At 40.6% G+C, this 20528-nt stretch overlaps 1 protein-coding gene across 2 annotated transcripts in view; it reads right to left on the bottom strand.

Annotated features, from left to right (window-relative positions):
- AKT3 (AKT serine/threonine kinase 3) overlaps positions 1-20528 on the bottom strand; it is a 245108-nt gene that overhangs the window by 13962 nt on the left and 210618 nt on the right. The window contains exons 10-12 of one of the 2 annotated variants that reach the window (XR_002103671.1): positions 10588-10802; positions 7355-7421; positions 5113-5185 (exon numbers count right to left, since the gene is read on the bottom strand). Coding sequence is in view for 1 of the 2 variants with exons in the window: in XM_019549778.1 (XP_019405323.1) it covers positions 5098-5185; positions 10588-10802 (303 nt within the window). In the remaining variant the exon portion in view is untranslated. Of the gene's footprint in view, positions 1-5097; positions 5186-7354; positions 7422-10587; positions 10803-20528 lie in introns of those variants that run through there. The other variant, XM_019549778.1, reaches the window with a different exon arrangement.

The raw sequence follows: 20528 nt of genomic DNA, 5'->3' as shown, positions 1-20528 counted from the left end.
TTTAATTAAGGTATGTACATTGGTTTTTTAGACATAATGCTATTGCACACTTAATAGACTACCCTATAGTGTAAACATAACTTTTATATGCACTGGGTAACCAAAAAATTCATGTGACTCGCTTTATTGCGATATTCGCTTTATTGTGGTGGTCTGGAACCGAACCCGCAATATCTCTGAGGTAGGCCTGTAACTAGGAAACCCAGGTTCAAGCTAAGTAATTGTTTTAAGCAAAGCAAAGGTATAAAGAAAAGAAACTGAAGGATATCCACCCCCATTAGAAGCATTTCCCACCCAGCTCTACTCAGTAAAAGACAGTTCTCTAATAATGGAAATAGAGCTAACTCATGATATAAGCATTATGTGGAAGGCTGTATCCTGAACTGAGCTGGGCCTCCCTCATGTTCTAACCACTATGGTCCCATAATAATTTCTGTTGAACAACACAAGATGACAGAGGCCAGATGAAGTAAGTGATAAAAATAAATACCAATGCATGGCTCTTGTAAGTAAAAGAAAAAAAGCAATGTTCTTCTACAGGTTTTTCTATAAAATTACACTACATTAACAAGCGTCAAAGCCAAAGTGAACTGAAGTCAACTGTTAACGCAAGCATTCCCACTAACTTCAATTCACTTTGCATCAGGCCTCACATACCTTTTCTATTTAAACCAACAGTGGTTATTAAAACACTTCAGAATATTCCTTACCGAGTGCAAAAGCAGAGAGCTGCATAATCTTAAGGGAGCAAAAAAGTAACAATAGAAGACGATCATTTGCCATAAGTATTGTTAAAACAAACATTATCAATTACAGGGACATTTCATAATGGAAGGAAACAGTGTTGTCGGATTCCATCCTGAGTAGACAGACGGTTTTACATTAAGCATTTAGATGTCTATCAGTAACATCAAATGAGTCAGTTGATGAAACTAGAAATTATGCCAACATTCCAGATAGTTGGGGAAATAAAACAAGAAAATACACAAAGCTCCAAGGCTGTAACCGGAAGGGAGGGCCTCAATACAAAATAACTTTGTTGATGTATTTGGACTAATTTTATACAACTTTACATAGTACTATTCATATTCAACATCTTCCAAAGCAAGAGCAGACGCTCATGGTATAATGGCTATATAGGAAAACATGACAGCAATTATGACAACACCAGCAGCTTGCATGGCTACTTAATAGCTAGCTATTTACTTACACCAATACAAACTGCCTCTTCCCACCTACCCCACCACACCCCAGAAAAAAAAAAAAACATGAAAAAGCACAACAGAAACTCAGTATGAGACAGAGAAAGATATATACAGAGCACAGTGGACAGAAATCTCTTTCAGGTCCTTTCAGATAGTTTACCTTCTCCTCCTAAGTACCATTTATGTCATCACAACTACCTGTATAAATATATTTAGACTTCAAGTCTACCAAGCTAAAATCATGTACCACTCCTTTTGTTCTACTCCACACAACTGTATCTAAATTCATGTTTTCTAAAAACCAACTAAAACTTCTGAGCCACCATCTTACGCACATCCCCAAGGTCTTGTGTTGACCAACGTACACAAACTTTGTGAGCCACGTGAAAATACACTCTCAATTTTAGATGATGAACCTCTACAGAAATTTACCAGTTTCTGTAGAATTCTTGTAAAAAATTAGGAATTGACAAACAAGGCTTCAGTGCTACCTAGCACACCAGTAAAATCCTGCTGCCTGCTACGTTACCCAGACTATCCCTTGGGATGCCACACTTTCTGGACACCGTTTCCAGAACTTACTCTGTCATACAGTTGGCCATCACTCTGGAAAAAATCTTTTTTTCCTATATTCTGCTCTCCAAAAACAAGGTATGTGTTTTCGGGGGCATGTTGCATACAAAAAAAAATATGGTACAGGTACACAAAAGGATATTACATCTCAACTGCATGCTTATGAGATTAGAGGCATAACCAATTTTCAAGACAGACTCGGTAAGTAAATGTCACCAAAGCTCAAGTTGGGCTATGTCATACCCAGGGGTTACTGCTGTTGACTGTTACTCTATTATACACTAGTGACTATGTAAAAAAGGAAAATTGCATCCATATCAGGAAATAGTCTACAGTGAGGGAGCATCATACTGAACCACACCATGTCCCCTCCAACACTGCTTGCTCAACAACTGGCACACACATACAATGCTACGCTGAGGCAAATAGAGTCTTTCTGGCTCTAAAGCTAGAACATGCAGTGGGGCACAGCATATCTTAATACAATGTTCCCTGCCTCATGCCTGCCCCCTGTGTCTAACCTGTAGAGTCCAAAGTCCAGAGGGAAGGAGTCGAGCACAGGAAAGCAATAAAGCACCCACCTTAATCTGCAAGGGCCTGGTCTGTTCTGGTAGGAATTTTAAAGGAGGTCCCCTTCCCCATGACTAGTGGATGCTGATTCTCTCTCCACTACAGATTTTTTCAGACTCAAGCATATGTCCCTGCATCAGCTACAAATTCACATTTTTATGTTTTGTAATTATGAAAACTAGAAATATTTTTTAAAGAATAATTCAGTTTTGAATTCATCTTTTGTCTCTAGCAGCTGAGGTCTAAAGGTCATCTGTCCCTCACTGTACGCTTGCCCGAGACGTTTCCAAACTCCAGTGAGGAAGGGATATGTCTGAGGAGCCCCAAATAGCATAAAAAGAAGAAAAAAAAAATCAAATGCTGAATATCTGGACAATCCTTTGTGAATGGCATCTCATTTTGCCAGGCAATGTAGGTGGAGTTTGGGAAATAACCCACTCTCACACCCTTCAATTCAAGTTCTTCATGCTATCCATCACTGGTCAACAATAAGGGCAAATAATAAATATAATACATAAATAAATAGTTTCATATATTTCATATGAAACTATGACATACAGTTGTAATTTGTAGACCGACAATTTTTTTACCATCACAAGGTTGTTCATATTTTCTAAATAACTTTCCACTGTTCAGTACTCTGAAACATACTTTATATTATTGGACCAAAGTAATTAATCTAATAATAAAGACTCATTGAGCCAAATATAATTCCATACATTAGGTGTCTAAAATTTTGCTTAGACCATGGCAATAGTGTGTCCTGCCCAGGAACCTTGAACCCTCAGTCTCAAATATTCTTGAGACTGGTTAATGAAAACAAGGCCGAATTAATCTCACCACTGTTAGTTCAGGGTTAAATATACCCCAAATTTTGGATGGCTGATTTTGGGGGAAAGGTGTGTGTGTATGTGAGAAAATATCGTAATTTAATTTATTGTGATAGTTTAGTTAACAGCATGCCAGATATTTAAGCCTAGATATTCCTGTGACAGCAAATAACATAATTTGATACCAGTTGTGTAGAAATATGAATATGTAACTTATATTTGTTCATTCTAAACCATAACTTGCCAATACATAAAAAATAGAAAAAAGAACTCCCCTACAATAATGAACAATGAAAAGAGATATACCAAGGCAGAACACAATAACAGCTTTCTTGTCACGTAGATTCCTATTCTAGCTTTTGTATCTGGCAGAGAAATAACACACCAACCACAACCACACAGTAAGCGTTCAAATTCTAATACAGCAACAAGTGAAAAATATGGCACTGTAGTATGAGCATATGCTGTCTCTACATGTGGTTTCTATTTTCCCTTTATTCAAGCAAAACCAAGCAAGAAAGTGTATCCTATAAGAGATATGGCATATTTGGCAGAGAGCTCAGCAAATACAAAATGACGGGAAAAAACAAATGACCCTATCAAAATACCACAGGCCTATAACACATAAGTACCTTTAAAGCTATAGAAATATTACCGTCCACGCTTCCAAAACATACATGTCAAATGCAGTCTCAGTTCTAAATAAAAATAAACTTCTTTTCTGAAATCGTCTGAGAATCACCAGTCGCAGGAGGAGACAACAAACAAGGCACTGTGAGTTAGGTCACTAGCATGAACAAGTATAACTACATTGGAATTACTGAAGACACGTCCACTTACTTCTGGGTTATGTTCGTTCAGTATTTAAATGTTATGCTAGTTATGTTAGGTACATCTTTAAAAATCTGACTTCTCCTCGGAAATAAAAAAAATTAGAGAATGCCTATTTGTTATGTATCCCTTTCATCTAGGCTTCAGTGTTTAAATAAAAAGCAGCTAAAAAAACTGAAGTCTCATCGTTAAAATGTTTCAATATCAATAGTTAGAGATTAATCATGAAGAAAGTAAAAAAAACTCAAAGCCAAAAATGGTCTACCCCACACCTAATTGCACATTAAGCCTATGCACCTAAGGTGAATTCATTTCTATAGCTACCAGCACCAAGTGACCAATGTGGTTAAAACTACATCTACCTATCTTCAATGCCCAGCCAGAATAACAAAGTACCTATTTACAACGAGGTCAATGCAGAACAGCCTTAAGCAAAAATCCAGAATTAAGCCCTGAACTCATTGCTCTGTAGCTATAAGAAGAAACCTGAACTATTCTGCCATTAACTGCCACAAATAACAGATTGGAGATGCTATTCATGTGTAGCCAGTATCTTTACCAGTTTATACAGCTGTAAGATAATTAAACTCATGGTCTACACTTACTCATCCCACTTACTGACTCTCTCTCTCCCAGTCTCATTTTATTTAAAAAAAACCCAGAGTACTCTTTTAAGTCATCTGCATTCCTCTGTACATCCTTTTAATTTGTAATGTGTTCATAAAGCAATTAATTCTTACCAAAAAACAAGACAAAATTGGTCTTACATTGGCCAGAAAATAAAAATAAAACAGGGCCATTACCTCAGCTTTGGAGAAAAAACGGAAGGGGAAAACCCTGAACCTTTAAATAAAAGAAAATCTTTAGTAACCATATTTCTATCTTGGGTGACATATGTTTTAGAACTTTGCCAAATTTTTAAGAGAATATTGAAAAAAATAATGAAACTGACCACTGGTATACAATCATTGAAAACGTAACAAAGAAATGTCTGTTTACTATTATAAAGTAGAAGTTCAATGATGGAGTCAACTATCAGCTGACTGTCTCACAGAAACAAGACAATTCACTGCTATATGAAGACGTACCTTTTTATCATATACATCTTGCCAGTTTACTCCAGCAAAGAAACTGTGCCTCATAATTTCCTTTGCATCATCTGGGCCCCCACCAAGACTGAGAAGAGAAAAAAAATTACATATTACCCAAATATTTTTAAAACTATTATAATTGGTAGTAGGTTAACAGTTTGATCCTTAATGTTCTGGTACAATTCTTATCTTTTTTAGCATGAAATTCTAGACTTAGGTGATATTGATAGTGGAGGTGATAATAAAGGCATATGAGACAGTGCCACTAGGCAAATCAGCTATTTGGTTATTCCCACTCTCCTGGTATGCCAAGCTTCACTCACAAATTACTCACTTTAAAATGTAGCTAACTTTAGTTTCAGTGAAAGACTAGTGCTGTAGTATAGCAGCATAAAGAAACATCTCTATTGTAAAAAATTGCCAGGGAAGTACCAGACATGAATCAATAACAATTTACACATTATTTTTATACAGTGCCCACTGCTGTAGCATCTGGGTGCTGTAACAATTAACCAATTACCATAAAATAGTCTCAATCTGAGTCAATTAGTATAAATTAATAAATTGTAAGCCTGCTGAGAAGGTTATTTAAAGGCCATTGTAAATAACCACACTATTATTCACTGTGGCCTAAAGCTTGCCAAACCCAGACTCTGGCAAACCATACGAGGGAGTGAATTCCATGGGTAGGAGCTCGTTGTTGAGTATGCCTGGCTAGTGGCATAAGACAATGAAGCTTCAAGAAAAAGAAAAAAGAATCAATCAATCTTAACTGCTTCAATGGGACACAAAAAAAAGTTATGGGTAACTGGGTCCTAGACCAACAGAAACAGAAAAGAGAGTAAATGGTACTGCAATTTTAATCTGATGGGTTAAAAAGTAGTCAATACAGACTACAGAACACACATGTAAGATGGTCACACAGGTTTAAATTGAAATTTTCAACTTTTTTTCAAAAGCTACTTTATGTGGAACATATCTTGTAATCTGGAGACAACAAAGGCAAAGACCAGTGTGGTGAGATTTACATGTACCCACCACTGCTTTCTGAAACTCAAGACATAAAATCTTAAGGGTTGTAGGCCATGATGGCAAAGGGCTAGCATGTATACCCAAACAGAGAATTCAGGAAGAAATGGGTAACAATAATTATAAAATTTCACAGAATCTTAGGGCTGGATGGGTTCTTCAAGGTTGCGTAGTCCAACCTGTGATTGTGTCCTCATATATGACCTATACAAAATATAAAGAAACGGTGCCTAAACACACACTTGAAAATGCAGTTCAGAGAGTGTATGAACTCTCATTTCTTTCTAAGACATTCAGCCATCAAACAGTAAGCTTGACATATGCTCTATAATTTGGGTAAACTCTCTATCAGCAACACAGATAAATCATGAAAATTATTAACTGGATCCATAACAGAACCATTGTTATTGGTGATATGTCTCTGTCTCATGCTGGCAGCACAGCAGATGGGCAGTTAGAATGCATGGTCAGGTAACTGCTATGCAGAGGTTAGATGCAGAACAGATGGATAAGCTTCTTTGTGAATCTGAAGATTCTGTCTCTGTATCGCACACAGGAAAAAAAGGTATGAAACAAAGTAGTGCAAAATGCACAGTGAGGTCTTTCTAGTCTCCATTAAAACTCATCTCCACTAAAACAATCTTTGTCCCACTCCTGCCTGGTCCCTCAAGTGAGCAAAGGAAGTGCCCAGGCTGGTAAAAAGTAAACATTCTACAGGCATCCTAAAATAGAAATACTCTGGAAACAGATCAGTCCTATACTGATTATGTAAGGATATGGCTCAACCCAGACTGATGAGGATTGAGAGTTACAGTGTGTTCCAACACTGCTTTCCCAGTAATCTTTCACAAAAAGTGAAATGTAAAGACTGTCATTAACTGGGAAGACTGTTCACCTGCTTGTGTCAAGAAATGATGTTAAACACAGCAATGCAATTGTATGTAAAAAAGAGAAATGTTTCACTTCATCAAAACCTATTCGATTTTACAGCAGTGAGCAAACTCAGACTTTTTACACCTGAAGTCACTCACTATTCAATCTGGCATCAGTGTCATTAAAAGTCTTTGATTCACAAGAGTCAGTGATTTTCACTTTGTTGTTCCTTGTGGACAACAAAAATGAAAAATAGGTCTGGACCACCACCGCAGCTCTGCAGCAACGTGTTATGGAGTCCTCCTCATTCCCCTTCTGTTTCCCGAGTACCCGCTCAGGATTGCCTGCCTACCTGGCTGCTAAGGAACCCGAATGGCCTGACGTCTCCAGCCTGGTGTCTCAATATCTTCCCTGATTACCTGTGCAAAGAGAAGTTGAGCTGCAGTTATCCCCCCCTCCCCCATGTACCTGCACCCAAAAATGTGTAGCTTGGTAAATATGGATCTATCATAGATAGTTTTATCGGAAAATAATAATTATGGGAGAGTATTCAATTCTAAAGATCAACATTTACAAAAGAATACCATGCTTGGAGACTAAAAAGCATTAAAAGTTGCTACAAAAATAAATATTTATTTTACTGTGGGATGATGTTCTCTATAATTTAGGTACTTAACATTATAAGAAGAAAAAGCAACAAGGAGCTCCCCCCAATGACCCTATACAACCACGTGCTAGAATCAATTCAAAGTTTTAACAGACAAAGAACTACTGCTTGAATTTCACTTCTTCCTTCTGTCAAAGGCATAATGTAGTAACTTCAGAACAACTGAATTTTAGGCAGGTTCACTTCAAGCACTCAGCCTATTAAAAGATATTTGTAAATTGATATTCTCAACCTGGATTAATTAATCCAGGCAATCAATTCACACAAAAAACACTATGTGGTGCCCTGAATCTTACTTGGAATGAACACATACTAGCATTATTGATGTGTCTCTGACCAATCATGATTCAAGACTCAGAATTAACAACAAAATAAAACAGAAATCTGTAGACAGATATTTTCACATATGCTCTTAGACCTACTTCTCCAAGATGCTACTGATAAAATAAGGATAAAATATGTTAAAAGAAATATATCTTTTTAATCACACAAAACCCAAGGGACTATTTGAAATCTAGATTGTGCACATAAGCAATGGAAAAGGTATTGAATGATCAGACTAGCTTTCCATGTACAACTGAGACTAAAGATCACAAAACCATGATTTTAATTATAACTATTTAGTTGAACATATCCTTTTATTGTATTTCTATATCTATCTTTTTTCTAGGACAAGGCCTCTTCAATTCTCTTCTACAGTAGCAATAAGATCAAACTATCCCTGGGCCCTGGAGAACAACACGAGTGGCTCCTTGCCTGAGCCTTTAGTTTAAAACTACTGGTTACTCTGTTGCCAGGGCTTTTTTAATCTTTGTCCACTGGCCAAAATTTAGGATTTGCTTCTGCTTCCCAAGTTTCTTTTGCTGTTAACTCAGCAAGAATTAATTTAATATCAGTAGATAACTGAAAAATATAAATGTAATCATCTTCCAACCCAAGTTGGATTTTCATACATTTTGGGCAAGACTAACAACGGTAAAAACCTACTGCATACACTTTAAGAACTCAGGACAATAAATTCAGACAGGCCCCCCAAGTTCAGAACAAAGCTGCTAGCTTAGCACCAAATAATTGTGCATCAAACCTAATCTAATAGGCTGCTTGAAGACTTTAAAAAACAAAACAAAGCAAAAAAAATGTACCAGAAGCAGCACTGTGTTACTTTTACCCAGCTCCACAGCATCAAGCACTTCAGCAGAGCTTTTTGGTGCTTTTATCTAAAGCTGCTATTAGATATCTAAATCAGCTATTTGATAAAAGCGCCAAACCCCACCCCCCCAAATAAAGCACCCAATCTATACAGACGTTGGGCGAGCTGAGTCTAACGTGCTGCCGTTTCTGGGCATGTGCTGAACTCAGTGCAGAAGCACATGCCCAGTTTAAAGTAAAGTGCCATTTGGGGTGTTTTTTTTAAATGTCTGCAAGCAGCCATATTTTCCAGTTCAGTCCATTACTTATTCTTTTAATCACCATGAAATTAAGTTTTACTTTTCCATTCTGCTAGCACCCTGTTCAAGTATTCATATAAATATGTAAGTGAACTTAGGTACGTAGGGCATTTTTACACGTGCTCTGGGGGTGAGGTCGGCCTCACTAATTAAAAGCGCCTGCATGTCACATGTATCGGCATCTCTGTGCTGGAAAAATGGCAGCGGGGTGCTTTGAACTAAATCTCAAACCTGTTTTTATGTCAAAGCACCCTGCCATCATTTTTTCAGCACGGAGACACACGGGGATGCTGATTCCCATGACACAGAAGGCTGCTGGAGTGTGTCAGTTTCCGTGCTCCAGCAGAGCACATTGGAGCAGGCTCCCTGCATGTCCACAGGAGCCCTTAAGTGTGATTTTATTCCACTCTGCCTAAGTCTCTGAAAAACTCAGTGTGAATGGTAGAAAGGTGGTTTTCCTTTTCTTGTTGCTTTTTTGTGACCCAATCTTAGGGGTAAGATGATAGTGTGTTACAAGTGTGGATGACATTAATGGGTTTCCAGGACTTGAATAGAGTGAAATAGAATGGACCTTTGTCCATTGTTTCTTCTTTTGTACCATCTTTTCAGACAAAGTTTTCAGAAAAACGTTTCAGTAAGCTCTCTGAATAAGACATTTCCCTATTTCTTATTACACATTTCACACTTCTTTGGGATCTGTACAATTTATAGATGCCAAATCTTGTATCCTATATACACGCACACCCAAAAATGAAATGAAACCAATACACACATGGATACCACTTTATGGTGAGGCAGATTCTTGTTCAAGAATACGGCACTACAAGGCAAACATATATGTCCTACACAGGTGTCAAATGAAAAGTCTATGTTAAAATGCATTACTTTTAGAGAAAATGTATTTTCAAACCATATAATGTTAGTGCCATTAGGCAAATTTAAATTTGTGGAGTGTACCCACCCACCCCAAAAATCCCCTATTACAAACAAAAAGCCTCAGAAAGGTTTTAGACCACAGTAATTGTCCGGCAATTTTGTGTCAGCTTCAGTAATTAACGGTATGTTCCATTAACAGCCAAGTCTCCAAATCAAACAAAATTATAAGACCAAAACCTTTGTGAAGCCACAGTAACAGGCTTGAAGCCTGTCAGATGCTCACATTATATTATCTAGCTGGTGGATTTCTTTTAATTTACTACAGCAGTTTTTTTCGTATCCGCTCAAAACATATTATAAAGGAATTTCCAGCCTGAAAAAGTAAATGGAAGGTTTTGCCTTTTATCCATTGGAAGACTTTTCTGCTGGGCTAATAAAAATTCCTGTTATTAGCTAAGAGCTTAAGCCTGTAAAATTTTGACTTACCCAATATAATCAGGCTTGCTAATACACGAATACACCTCATTCATTTCACTTTTCTAACTAAATAAATTTAGGGTTTACATTTAAAGCTCAGAGTTCTTTTATACTTACCGTTTATTTGGATCTTTTATCAGTAGACCCGAAAGTAATGATTTTGCATCTGAAGACAGAGTTCGAGGAAATTTTATATCCTCCATTAGTATCAGTTCAAATAATTTCTCATGATCTTGATTGTAGAATGGTAACCTCCCACACATCATTTCATACATGACAACTCCCAAGCCCCACCAGTCCACCGCACGACCATAGTCATTGTCTTCTAATACCTAAAATACAAATAGAAAAAACAGGCATGAAACATGCTATTTTTCAAAAATGTTCTTTTTATTCCATTTAGAATAAAGATTTTCATGAATTTAACACAAATTTCAATCCCATTGCTGTTTTGTGGGAAATGTAGTCCTAAAACAAAGGATATTGAGAGCCAATGACAATATGAAGCTTCTTACTTCTTACAGTGGAACTCAACACATGTTGGCTGATATGCTAGTTAAGCTAAAGGTTGCTATGACTACACAATTGGGGGGTGGGGTGTAAAAATGTCTGAGACGGACAGACAAAATACAGAATCTGAAATTTCCTTCTGAAAACAATCTGTGATTATTTTCTCATCTCCAATCTCTTAAATCCTTCTCCAAAACCCCATTTACAATGGCCTCAACTTCAGTAAAGGGAGGTAAGGGCTCTCAGACAGTCTCAGCCCCAGCTCCTCTCTAATTTCTGTCTCGTGAAAAGGGAGATAAAAACACTCCTACCCACCTTCTATCTTTTTAACAGCAGGAATAAAGTCTAAAACTAGAACATGGTTATGCAGAGTTTCATTACAACCTGTCCATATGTTGGCCCCCAACCACTACTTCTCTTAACTGTTCCATTATGCTACCTGTAAGCAGACAACACAGGAGGCCTGAATTGATTCTGATGTATTGATTTATGCTTGCTGACAAAGTTTACATCCCCAGAGGACTATTTCATCTTCCACCTTCCATATCAGTATCCCCATGGTGAACAGTGATAAGCACCTTACACCAGCCATTTTCAGTATACCTTCACAGCTTGAACTACAGACATGTAGGAACATGTAACAGTGGAAAAATGGATATATATTAAAACTAAAAAATGATGCATTTGAAGGAGACAATGTGTACACAGGTATAATGCAGACATCTGTTAGAGTGCTTTTACTGGCAAATCCTTTATAAGTCTCAACCAAAAGCCTTAACAGTGTTGTAACCATTAAAATAAGAGGAGTCTGTTTATATAAGAGGCAATGTACTTTAAAGCCCTAGTCATATATTTATTAAAGAAATATACTCTCAAGAGTAGGGGTGGACAATTATTTTGGCTGGAGGGCTGTTTACCGAGTTTTGGCCACATGGGTAGCCATGTCCCCTGACAAGTGCTCCATTCCCTGGTCACCATTTTGTGACTGGAAGTCCCACTCCCTAACCCCAACCTTTGCCACCAAAAGTACTCCTTTCAGCCGGAGGTTTTGCCCTGGGTCCTACTGCCCCTGGCTCTTGTCAGCTTTGATAGGCTGCCAGGGCAGATAAATATTAATTTCTTAAATTTTTTAGGGGTCCCGCAGGCTGGATAGAACGGCTTGGCGGGCCATATTTTGCCACATCCAGCCCGCAGGCCATATTTTGCCCGTCCCTGCTCACATCATTCATAATGCAAACACATGCATGGCAGGAGGTGCAATTTTGGGTAGCTGCAATAAAATCTGTAGATCCCAATCCCACATCTGCTGAAACATGCAACCCACCTGGAGCTACCCAACATAAGCACTGGTAAAAGGAAGCTGTGGATCAGGGAACTCCCTAATCCACAGCTGTCTACCCCATGCACCTTGAAATGGTTCATGTATAACTTGCTGCATGCGGGCTGCAGATTGAGAAGCCCACATGCATCTGGGCAGAACACATGCCCATTACAGTTCTGTGCCAAAGGCTGCTTGAGCTGGGAGAGCTTCCCATCCCCAGCTGCCTGTGGGCTGGTGACAGCCAGCTCCTCCAGCCCCAGCTGCCCGCAGCACCAAACTGTCACCATGTAGAGCCACAGGCAGCTGGGCACTAGGGATGTCCCCACTTGGTGACAACTAAAGCCCCATCAGGCTGCATAGGGGACTTTAATGTACATGTTCAAATTAAACCACAGCACAAACCAGACACTAAGATGTTCCACAATAAATGAAGGAATGAAGAGAGGCAGGGAGGGTATTCTACTACTGCAGCAAGGTTCTGCAAGCCTCACCACTACAATGCAGCAGCCTGTCTCACCCTGCACTGCGCCAGGTCAGCCTGGAGTAGTCTGGATAAGGCGGAGGCATTCTGCCACAGCAGTGTATCTTGATGAGCCTTGGAGGCATAGCAGCCTACCTCACTCTGCACTGCTCTAGGCTAATATGGAGCAAAGCAGGGATATTCTGACATGGTGGCAAGGCTTGGCAAGCCTCGCTGCTGGGACACAGCAACCTGCCTTGCCCTGCACTGCTCTGGACTGATCTGGAGCAGTGTCAGGCATGGCAAGGGAATTCTCCCACAGTGGAAACCCTTTCTAGAAGGGTTCCCACTGCAAGAGAATGCAACCCCCACCTCCCCTCCGCCAATCAGCTGACTGGTGGCAGATGGGGGCCATTCTTCATCTTGGGGAATCCATTCACAGAAGAATCCCACTCTCCCCCTCAATCAGCTGTTTGGCAAGGGTGAGGGAGTAATTTTTCAGAGCAGGATCCCCCGCAGGACTTCCTGACAGCTCGCCCCTGGGTGGGCTATCAGGGACTCTTCTCCCTGGGAGAGGAGGAAGGTGAGGAAGCAGAGGACTGTGGGATCTTGTGTGTCCTTCACATCTGAAAGAAGTAGCCAGGCATTCAAGTTAGATCAGGAGGAATGAAATCTGAACAACTTCATTTTTTTTGTCAAAAGGAAAGCTCTTCTCTCAGCATAAATGTAATGTCCATTCATGGCCTTAATCTATGAGGACCAACTCCTATTACAGGGCTTTTGGCACTTCCCTCTGTAGCATCTGGTAGCTGCCACTGTCAGAAACAGCAAACAGACAGATCCAGTAGAGCAATTCTGATGTGCACATGCTGATTTATGCAGTCAAATTCTTAGTCTTCATTATCCTTAAACATCAGAAATAGCACATTGAAAAAAAATATATTGTTCAGGGCATTTATGTCACTAAGATCAAGAATAGTACATTTTAATAAATGATCTTGCACTGTTTACAGTTATGTCAAAACAGACACAGACTCATCAGCTATTTTTATTATATCATAAGGTGATATTTCCAAAGAAAGTGCAAGGTTTCAGTAAGTTTAAAATTAGACAAATGTAAGATAAAAGTATACATGACCAAGTTAACTAAAATCACTCTTACTTTTTAAGAGTACTTAAACATTGTGCAAGTGTGAAAACAAAGCAGACAATTTCCTGAAAAAACTGTATATTCATTTATGACACTTGTATATTACCTCTTTCTCTGCAGTAGAAGATTCAGGAGAAACAGTATATGACAGTTTCTACTGTTAGCCATTTTCTTGTAAAGAGAGCAACATACATAAAATAGTGACATCAGTAGACCAGATTCATATGAACCATAAATTGAGATGTCATTTGAATGTGTGATTTAAAAATAGCAATGGGAAAAAAACCTTTAATTTCCTGAAGGCATTATCACATAGCCAATAGCTGGAGCATACTGATTTTGGGGCTTTACCTAATTTATGCAGGACTTTACCTAATTATAATAAAAAGTATGACCAACCTTTTGCTGCATTCCCACAACAGCAACAAAATAGTGGTACAAAAAAAGAGCCAAATGTGATTTTTAACCTCTTTTTACATAAAATCATAAAAAAACATAAAAGCTGGATTAACTGCCTCCGGAACCCGCATATTACCAGCCGGGTTCTCATCCCCAGCTGGCAAAACTGGCAACCCTTTATTTCTGTTTAAATACCTGGTTTACAGCCAGACAGAGAAGCAAGTGCATCAAAGGTTTTAGTTTAGGAAAAATGGAAAAATGGCAATGAAAAAAGGGTGTAAATTATGAAAATGTGTCTGTTTAATATAAATTTAATAAAAGTGTATAATACATTCATAACAAATGCATGCAACTATTTTTTCTTTACATGAAGGAAAGTAACAGATCTGCAGCTGAAGATTCTTTCAGCATTTCTGGACCATGAAAAGTCAAGAATTGTGGGTGCTCAGTAACTTTTGGGACAAATCCACAAAACATGTGCATGTGGATATATATTCATGTACATATCATGTATATATCATCCTAGTGTTTGTAAAGGCTACTTTAACAATTCTAAAATTTTCACTTTTTGTTCTTAAACTGAATGCATCTCAGGGTCAGGAAAGCTTCTTCACAATTAGGTACATGCATCTTTAATATCAACAGTGAACCTATAAAAGCAGCATGACAAAAAGTTATGTAGTCTGCATATGATATTAAAGCAATATTTAAGGATTTCCATTAATAGAGTATGTAAGTGTCACAAAGGAATGAGAATATACGCAAATGAAGACTATATTGCAAAAAGGCACATTTTTATGAATTAACTATGACTACAAGTCACATATGTTTCTTTCCCAAAGTAAGCAAACCCATGGCAAGGCAAACCATGTACCTTTCCTTTCCTTACTTTCTCAGCACAGGTTCCAAAAAGTTCTATTTTATCCTGTTCAATATCCACAAAACTTATTAGTAAAGAGGTGTGTATTACAGTGTGGATGACTTCTGAATACAGAAGACACTCAGCTCTGAATGTCTGTTTCATTCCATCAAAACAGTGCACCTAACAACTTACTACTTGGAGACTAGAATATAGGTTCACTGAAGCCCATCACAGAAAATACCATGAACTACTGGAAGAGACCTCAAGACATGACAATTATTGTCTCCCTTAAATAAGGGAGTATGCCAGCCATTTGTTAGTAAACTTCAGAACATAAGAAATTATGTTAACTAAGTTAGCTACCCTGTTGGTTCACAGTACATCCATTTACATTGACAAAGATGACCATAAGCTTGATTCTCACACATGCTATTGACTCATTACAACATTCTGGCATGGCAAAGAGCTCTTATAAAGGCATAAATTAAAATTATGATTTAACTGTGATTATTACATTTTTATGAGCACCAACATTGCTCTTAATTATATAAACTTGCCTATAATAACTGACATTAGAACATGACAAAAGTTCACTCAGGTACTTTAAAAAGGTCTATACAAGAGCTCCAAAGATGCATATTCTCTAGTCTAGTAAAAACATCTAAAAAGTTAAGTCAATCAGGACTTCTAATAGAGATGATATCTTTTATTAGACCAACAAGATTTTTGTAAAAAAAAATCTTTAATTCAAGTTTTCAGGCACAAACACCTTTCATCAGGCATTGGAGAAAAGATTGTAAAAGTTTTGCTGGGTAGAAATGAAAGCTTGCAATTAAAGAAATTATTTTTGCAAAAATCTTGTTGGTCTAATAAAAGATATCATCTCTACTACAAGTCCTGATTGCCTTTTCCTCTAGACCAATATGGCTACAACCTGACACATGGAAGCTATTGAATTTTAGCTGATTTTTAAAAAATGAAATCTTCATATTTCCCAAGCAGGGAGCAATTGTGACCACCTGAAATCTGAGATCCTGCTCCTGCCTTTGTTTCAAGGTAATCTGCAAATCACAGATCCTCACAGGAGGTGAGAGCTCCATACCGGCTATGAACTGACTTCCCAGAGGAGTTTTTCCATCTACTGACTCCTCTGTGAAATCCTATGAAATATGAACTTTCATTTCTACCCAGGAGAATTTTTACAATCTTTTCTCCAATGCTTGATGAAAGCTGTTTGTGCCTGAAAGCAGGGACGATGAGTAGGGGGTACACATGCACCCCAAGCATGGCAGTGTACCCCTTGCAAAAAGTGCCACCGTCAGTGGCATCTGCGGGCAGCCAACAATCCACACTGACCACCACCACTGCTGCCAGTGGTGCCTGCAGGTGGTTGCCAACCTGGTTGGTGTTCGCCAACCCACACCCCTGCCGCCGGCAGTGCCGGAGGCGTCTGCAGGAGCTCCCTGTTTACCACTGCTGTGCTCCCGCCACCACCAGCACGGCTGGGGCCCCCACTGTTCATGCCCTTAAGCTTGCAATTAAAGGCATTTTTTTGCAAAAATCTTGATGTTCTAATAAAACACATCATCTCTACTATGAGTTCTGATTACCTTTTCCTCTAGACCAATACGGCTACAAACTGGATACCTAAAAGATTAAGTAATATTTACACTCTAGAGAGTCCATTTAGACATCTGCCTCCAGGCATAAGTACGTACTTAAGTGTTTTTATGGGTATTTTACAGACACTGGACAGTACACAGTTCTCAGCCAGGGGTGAGCTCTGTATTACATAAAAATTTGAATTTTTACTATGCTCAAAAGGCTAGAGAGTATAATTATTATGTTTATTATGCAGAGATAGCAAAATACCAACCCTAGCTAACAAAGTATTTCATAGTCAAAGCCACTGCATTTCAGTAGTCTCATGCAGAGGTGTGAAAGGGCAGCTCCATACCCTGAGCAGTTATGGGCACCATGCTGCTAGTGGCTGCATCAGAACCAGCTGCAACAGCATCTATTTTTGCACTTCTTTCCCTCCCTCACCCCGAAAAAGTGGTTCTCAAAGTTGCAGCCCCAGTCACCCCCTCAATGGGCGCGCCCACATATGCAATCACATGTGCTTGAAGCAGCTCCAATAGAAGTAGTGCAAATTTGAGCTGGGGCTTTTTGCTCAGCACACGTGCCTGGAAATGGACTTTGGTGTGGGATAAATTGTGCCACTTGAGGCAAAATAACTGCCTGCCTCCTCCCGGATCTGCAGCCAGAGGGAGCTAAAGCCTGAGACTAGCACCTGTGCTGGCCCCAGCAGTATAAAAAGCTGCCCTGTGCTGGCCCCAGCAATATAAAAAGCTCCCCTGGCAAGTAGCTCAAGGCTACTTGCTCTCAGGAGCTTCTGGGGCCCCGCCAATTGGTACCTGGGGACACTACCCCTTGTGCCAGCTGGACTCCTGAAGCAGCCCTGAGAGTTCCCTGCACCCTCTACCAGCAGTCCGGCAATGGGGGCTACTGCCTGGCTGTGACCTGCTACCATCTGCAACAGCATGTGGCCCCAAGGCTCTGTGCCTGTCAGACCTGGATGGAGACTGCACAGCCAGTCTGGGCCAGCTGCCAGCGGGCTGTGGCTGCACAGTTGTCTTTGCGTAGCACTACTGACATGCCCCTGCCCAGCCATCTGGGAAGCTATCACTCAGAAGATGTTCCCATGTAGTGGCCTGCTTTGAAGTGTCAAAGCATGTCCTCCTGCCCCAAGTGGCCAGGAGGTCAGCCACCGCCAGCTGGGTTTTAGGTGCCAGCTCTGAGCAGGCTCTTCTGCCTGCCTCCTGCCACTGGCCTCCCTAGCAGGAATTCTGGTGTTCCCTATTTAAAACCTGCAAAACCTCTGAAAAAATAATCCCAAATTCACTCTTTAAAATACCCTCAAATCCTGTTCTTCCACAATTAAAACAAAAGACCAACACACACACATACACACACACACAGAGATCAGTTGGGCTATGTTTTATTGATATATTTACAGTTGTAAAGCAACTTGGAAGCCTACCAGTGCCTCCATCATCACAATAAAATGCATTCTAATTATCTATACAATTTGGCATTGACTTTGGGCTTCTCTGTCATAGAAAAATCAGAGCTGCCCCTACCCCCTTCGCTCACCAGAATGTGCAGTGTTAAGCAGCACTGATATGCCACCGCCCTGCCCCTCAATCTCAACCCACAAGTTACCTCCCACCCCATTCTCCTCACTTCTACCCCACAGAGCCAAGAATGTGGGTGACGGGTTTTTGGGGGTGGCTTGGGAGTGCTGGGTTTGTAGGTGGATTGTGGGGTGAGTGAGGCTATGGAGGGGGTTACGAGGCAGGGCTGCTCAGGAGGGATGGGTCCCCTCCCCTGCAGGGTGCAACCCCCCTGTACATCTCATGGACTGCCCCCCCCACAGGGATCACAGCAACTGGGACCTGGGCTCCGTGCCAGGTAAGTAAGGGGTGGGAGGAGCTGGAGGAGTTGGGAGGGACTACTAAGGGTGCAGGGGACCATGGTGGGCAACTGGGGAGGGGTAGTTCTGCCGACCACCCCCCCACATAGCTCCAGCTCACCCCATGGCCGGGTGCAGCCCCCCCACTCACCTGCACCTCGCCATGGGGCAAACTGGAGCCATGCGAGGCAGGGGTGGCCAGCAGACCCATGCCTCCTGAGCTGCCCCCCACCACGGTTCCCTGCACCCTCAGTAGTTGCCCTTGCTCCTCCAGCTCTCCCCACCCGCTACTTACCTGGTACAGAGCCCAGGTCCTGGTTGCTTCAGGCAGCGTGCTTCAGCACCCAGGAAAGGGCCAACCACAGAGATGCTCTGGCTGGCTACCAGAGCATCTCTGTGGAGGACTGAGCTTCTGGTTGTCTCAGAATGCTTTTTTCCCCCAGGGTATTGTTTAACCCCTGGATATCCAGGGGTCTATAATTTTGTCCCCACACTGCAAATTTGCAGCGAGGGGGAACTTTTTTTGTTCCTGCATGTGCCTCTTGCAGTGTCTCAAAGGGCTTTGGGATGCTGAAAGACACACATGCACTCTCATGTGGATGTGCTCAATGAGTCAGTTAGGAAACTGGTCTCATGCACAAACGACATGAAAAAAAAAAAAGAAAGCAAGTAAAATAACTTTATAAATACTTAACTATTTAGAAAGCAGGTAATGCACTAAATGTTACTTTCTACACCCTAGTATTCCTCTGAAAACTAGTCCCCATCCCTTTTATATGTATGCCATTACACAGAACACTACAGGAGACCCCCCAGTACCCCACAGTCCCCTGCTCTACCTTCAAAGGGGGAGAGAGAGGGAGAGTAGGTGGCTCCTTGATACCCAACCAAGTGGTGAGCTGTCATGAGCCCTCCTGGGACCCTGCTATCACTGCCACAGCTTAATGGGCCCCAACAAGAGCTAAGGCCCCTAAAATGGGGTGGCAGTGAAGAGAGCAGTTCTCCTTGCCCCTATCATAGTCATAGGCAGCAGGGGGCTGCCTCTGGCAGGTGCTGCTTTTCAGAAGTTGTCAGCTTATCACTGACAGCCGGCCTGCAGGGAAAGGGCAGTGATTGGGTTTTCCTGGGAGGAGGGGAGCCCAAGAAGCAGCCCCTCTGTCCCTTTGAGGCAGCTCTGTAGCTCTGCAGCCAGGGCACAAGAACAGCTTAGTGCTTTCTTGTTGTAGTGCTACAAAATGCTGACACACTTTATAGCACTACAAATAAATACCTATCCATACTCTAACCGAGGAAGTATGTTCCTGAGCAACACCATTAGCTCAATTTTTAAAGCAGCTAAACGGTACCTTTGTCCATGCCATGAGTATATGAATAGACAACATTTCTATAATGACATGCCAAGTGAAGTATTGCCTGCACCACAGTGTTACTGACAAAAAACAACATGCCAGTAAATGCCACGATACAACCATGGTTTCTTTAGCAAAAAGTATTTATCACCATTTTACTCCCCATTCTAAAAAGTTCTATATATTGTAGAACCTGGATCATTCTTATCGGGAAGTGACCCATTTAATTCACAGTGAGTTGCTGAATTAAGGAAAAGCCACCCAGCTGATGTGATAGTTCCTTATCAGCTGGTCAGGGATCTCACACAGACAAGCAGAGAAACAGGACCCTTTGAACAAATAGCTGAAGCTCCTTAGCCATCCCATACAACTGTTTGCTGAAGCTATAGAGCAGCAGATAATTCACAGGCCCCCATCTTCACAGTGGGCTAAGGACCCTAACCCTGTGAAGTAGCCTGGTTCTACTGTAATTTAATTTTAAAAAATAAACACACACACACACACACACACACACACACACACACACACACAC

The sequence above is a fragment of the Crocodylus porosus genome, unplaced genomic scaffold (genome assembly GCF_001723895.1).
Source record: "Crocodylus porosus isolate Cpor-Errol unplaced genomic scaffold, CroPor_comp1, whole genome shotgun sequence".
Lineage (NCBI taxonomy): Eukaryota > Metazoa > Chordata > Crocodylia > Crocodylidae > Crocodylus > Crocodylus porosus.
Note: the sequence above shows the minus strand (reverse complement) of the source record. Positions and strands in the feature narration are given on the sequence as shown.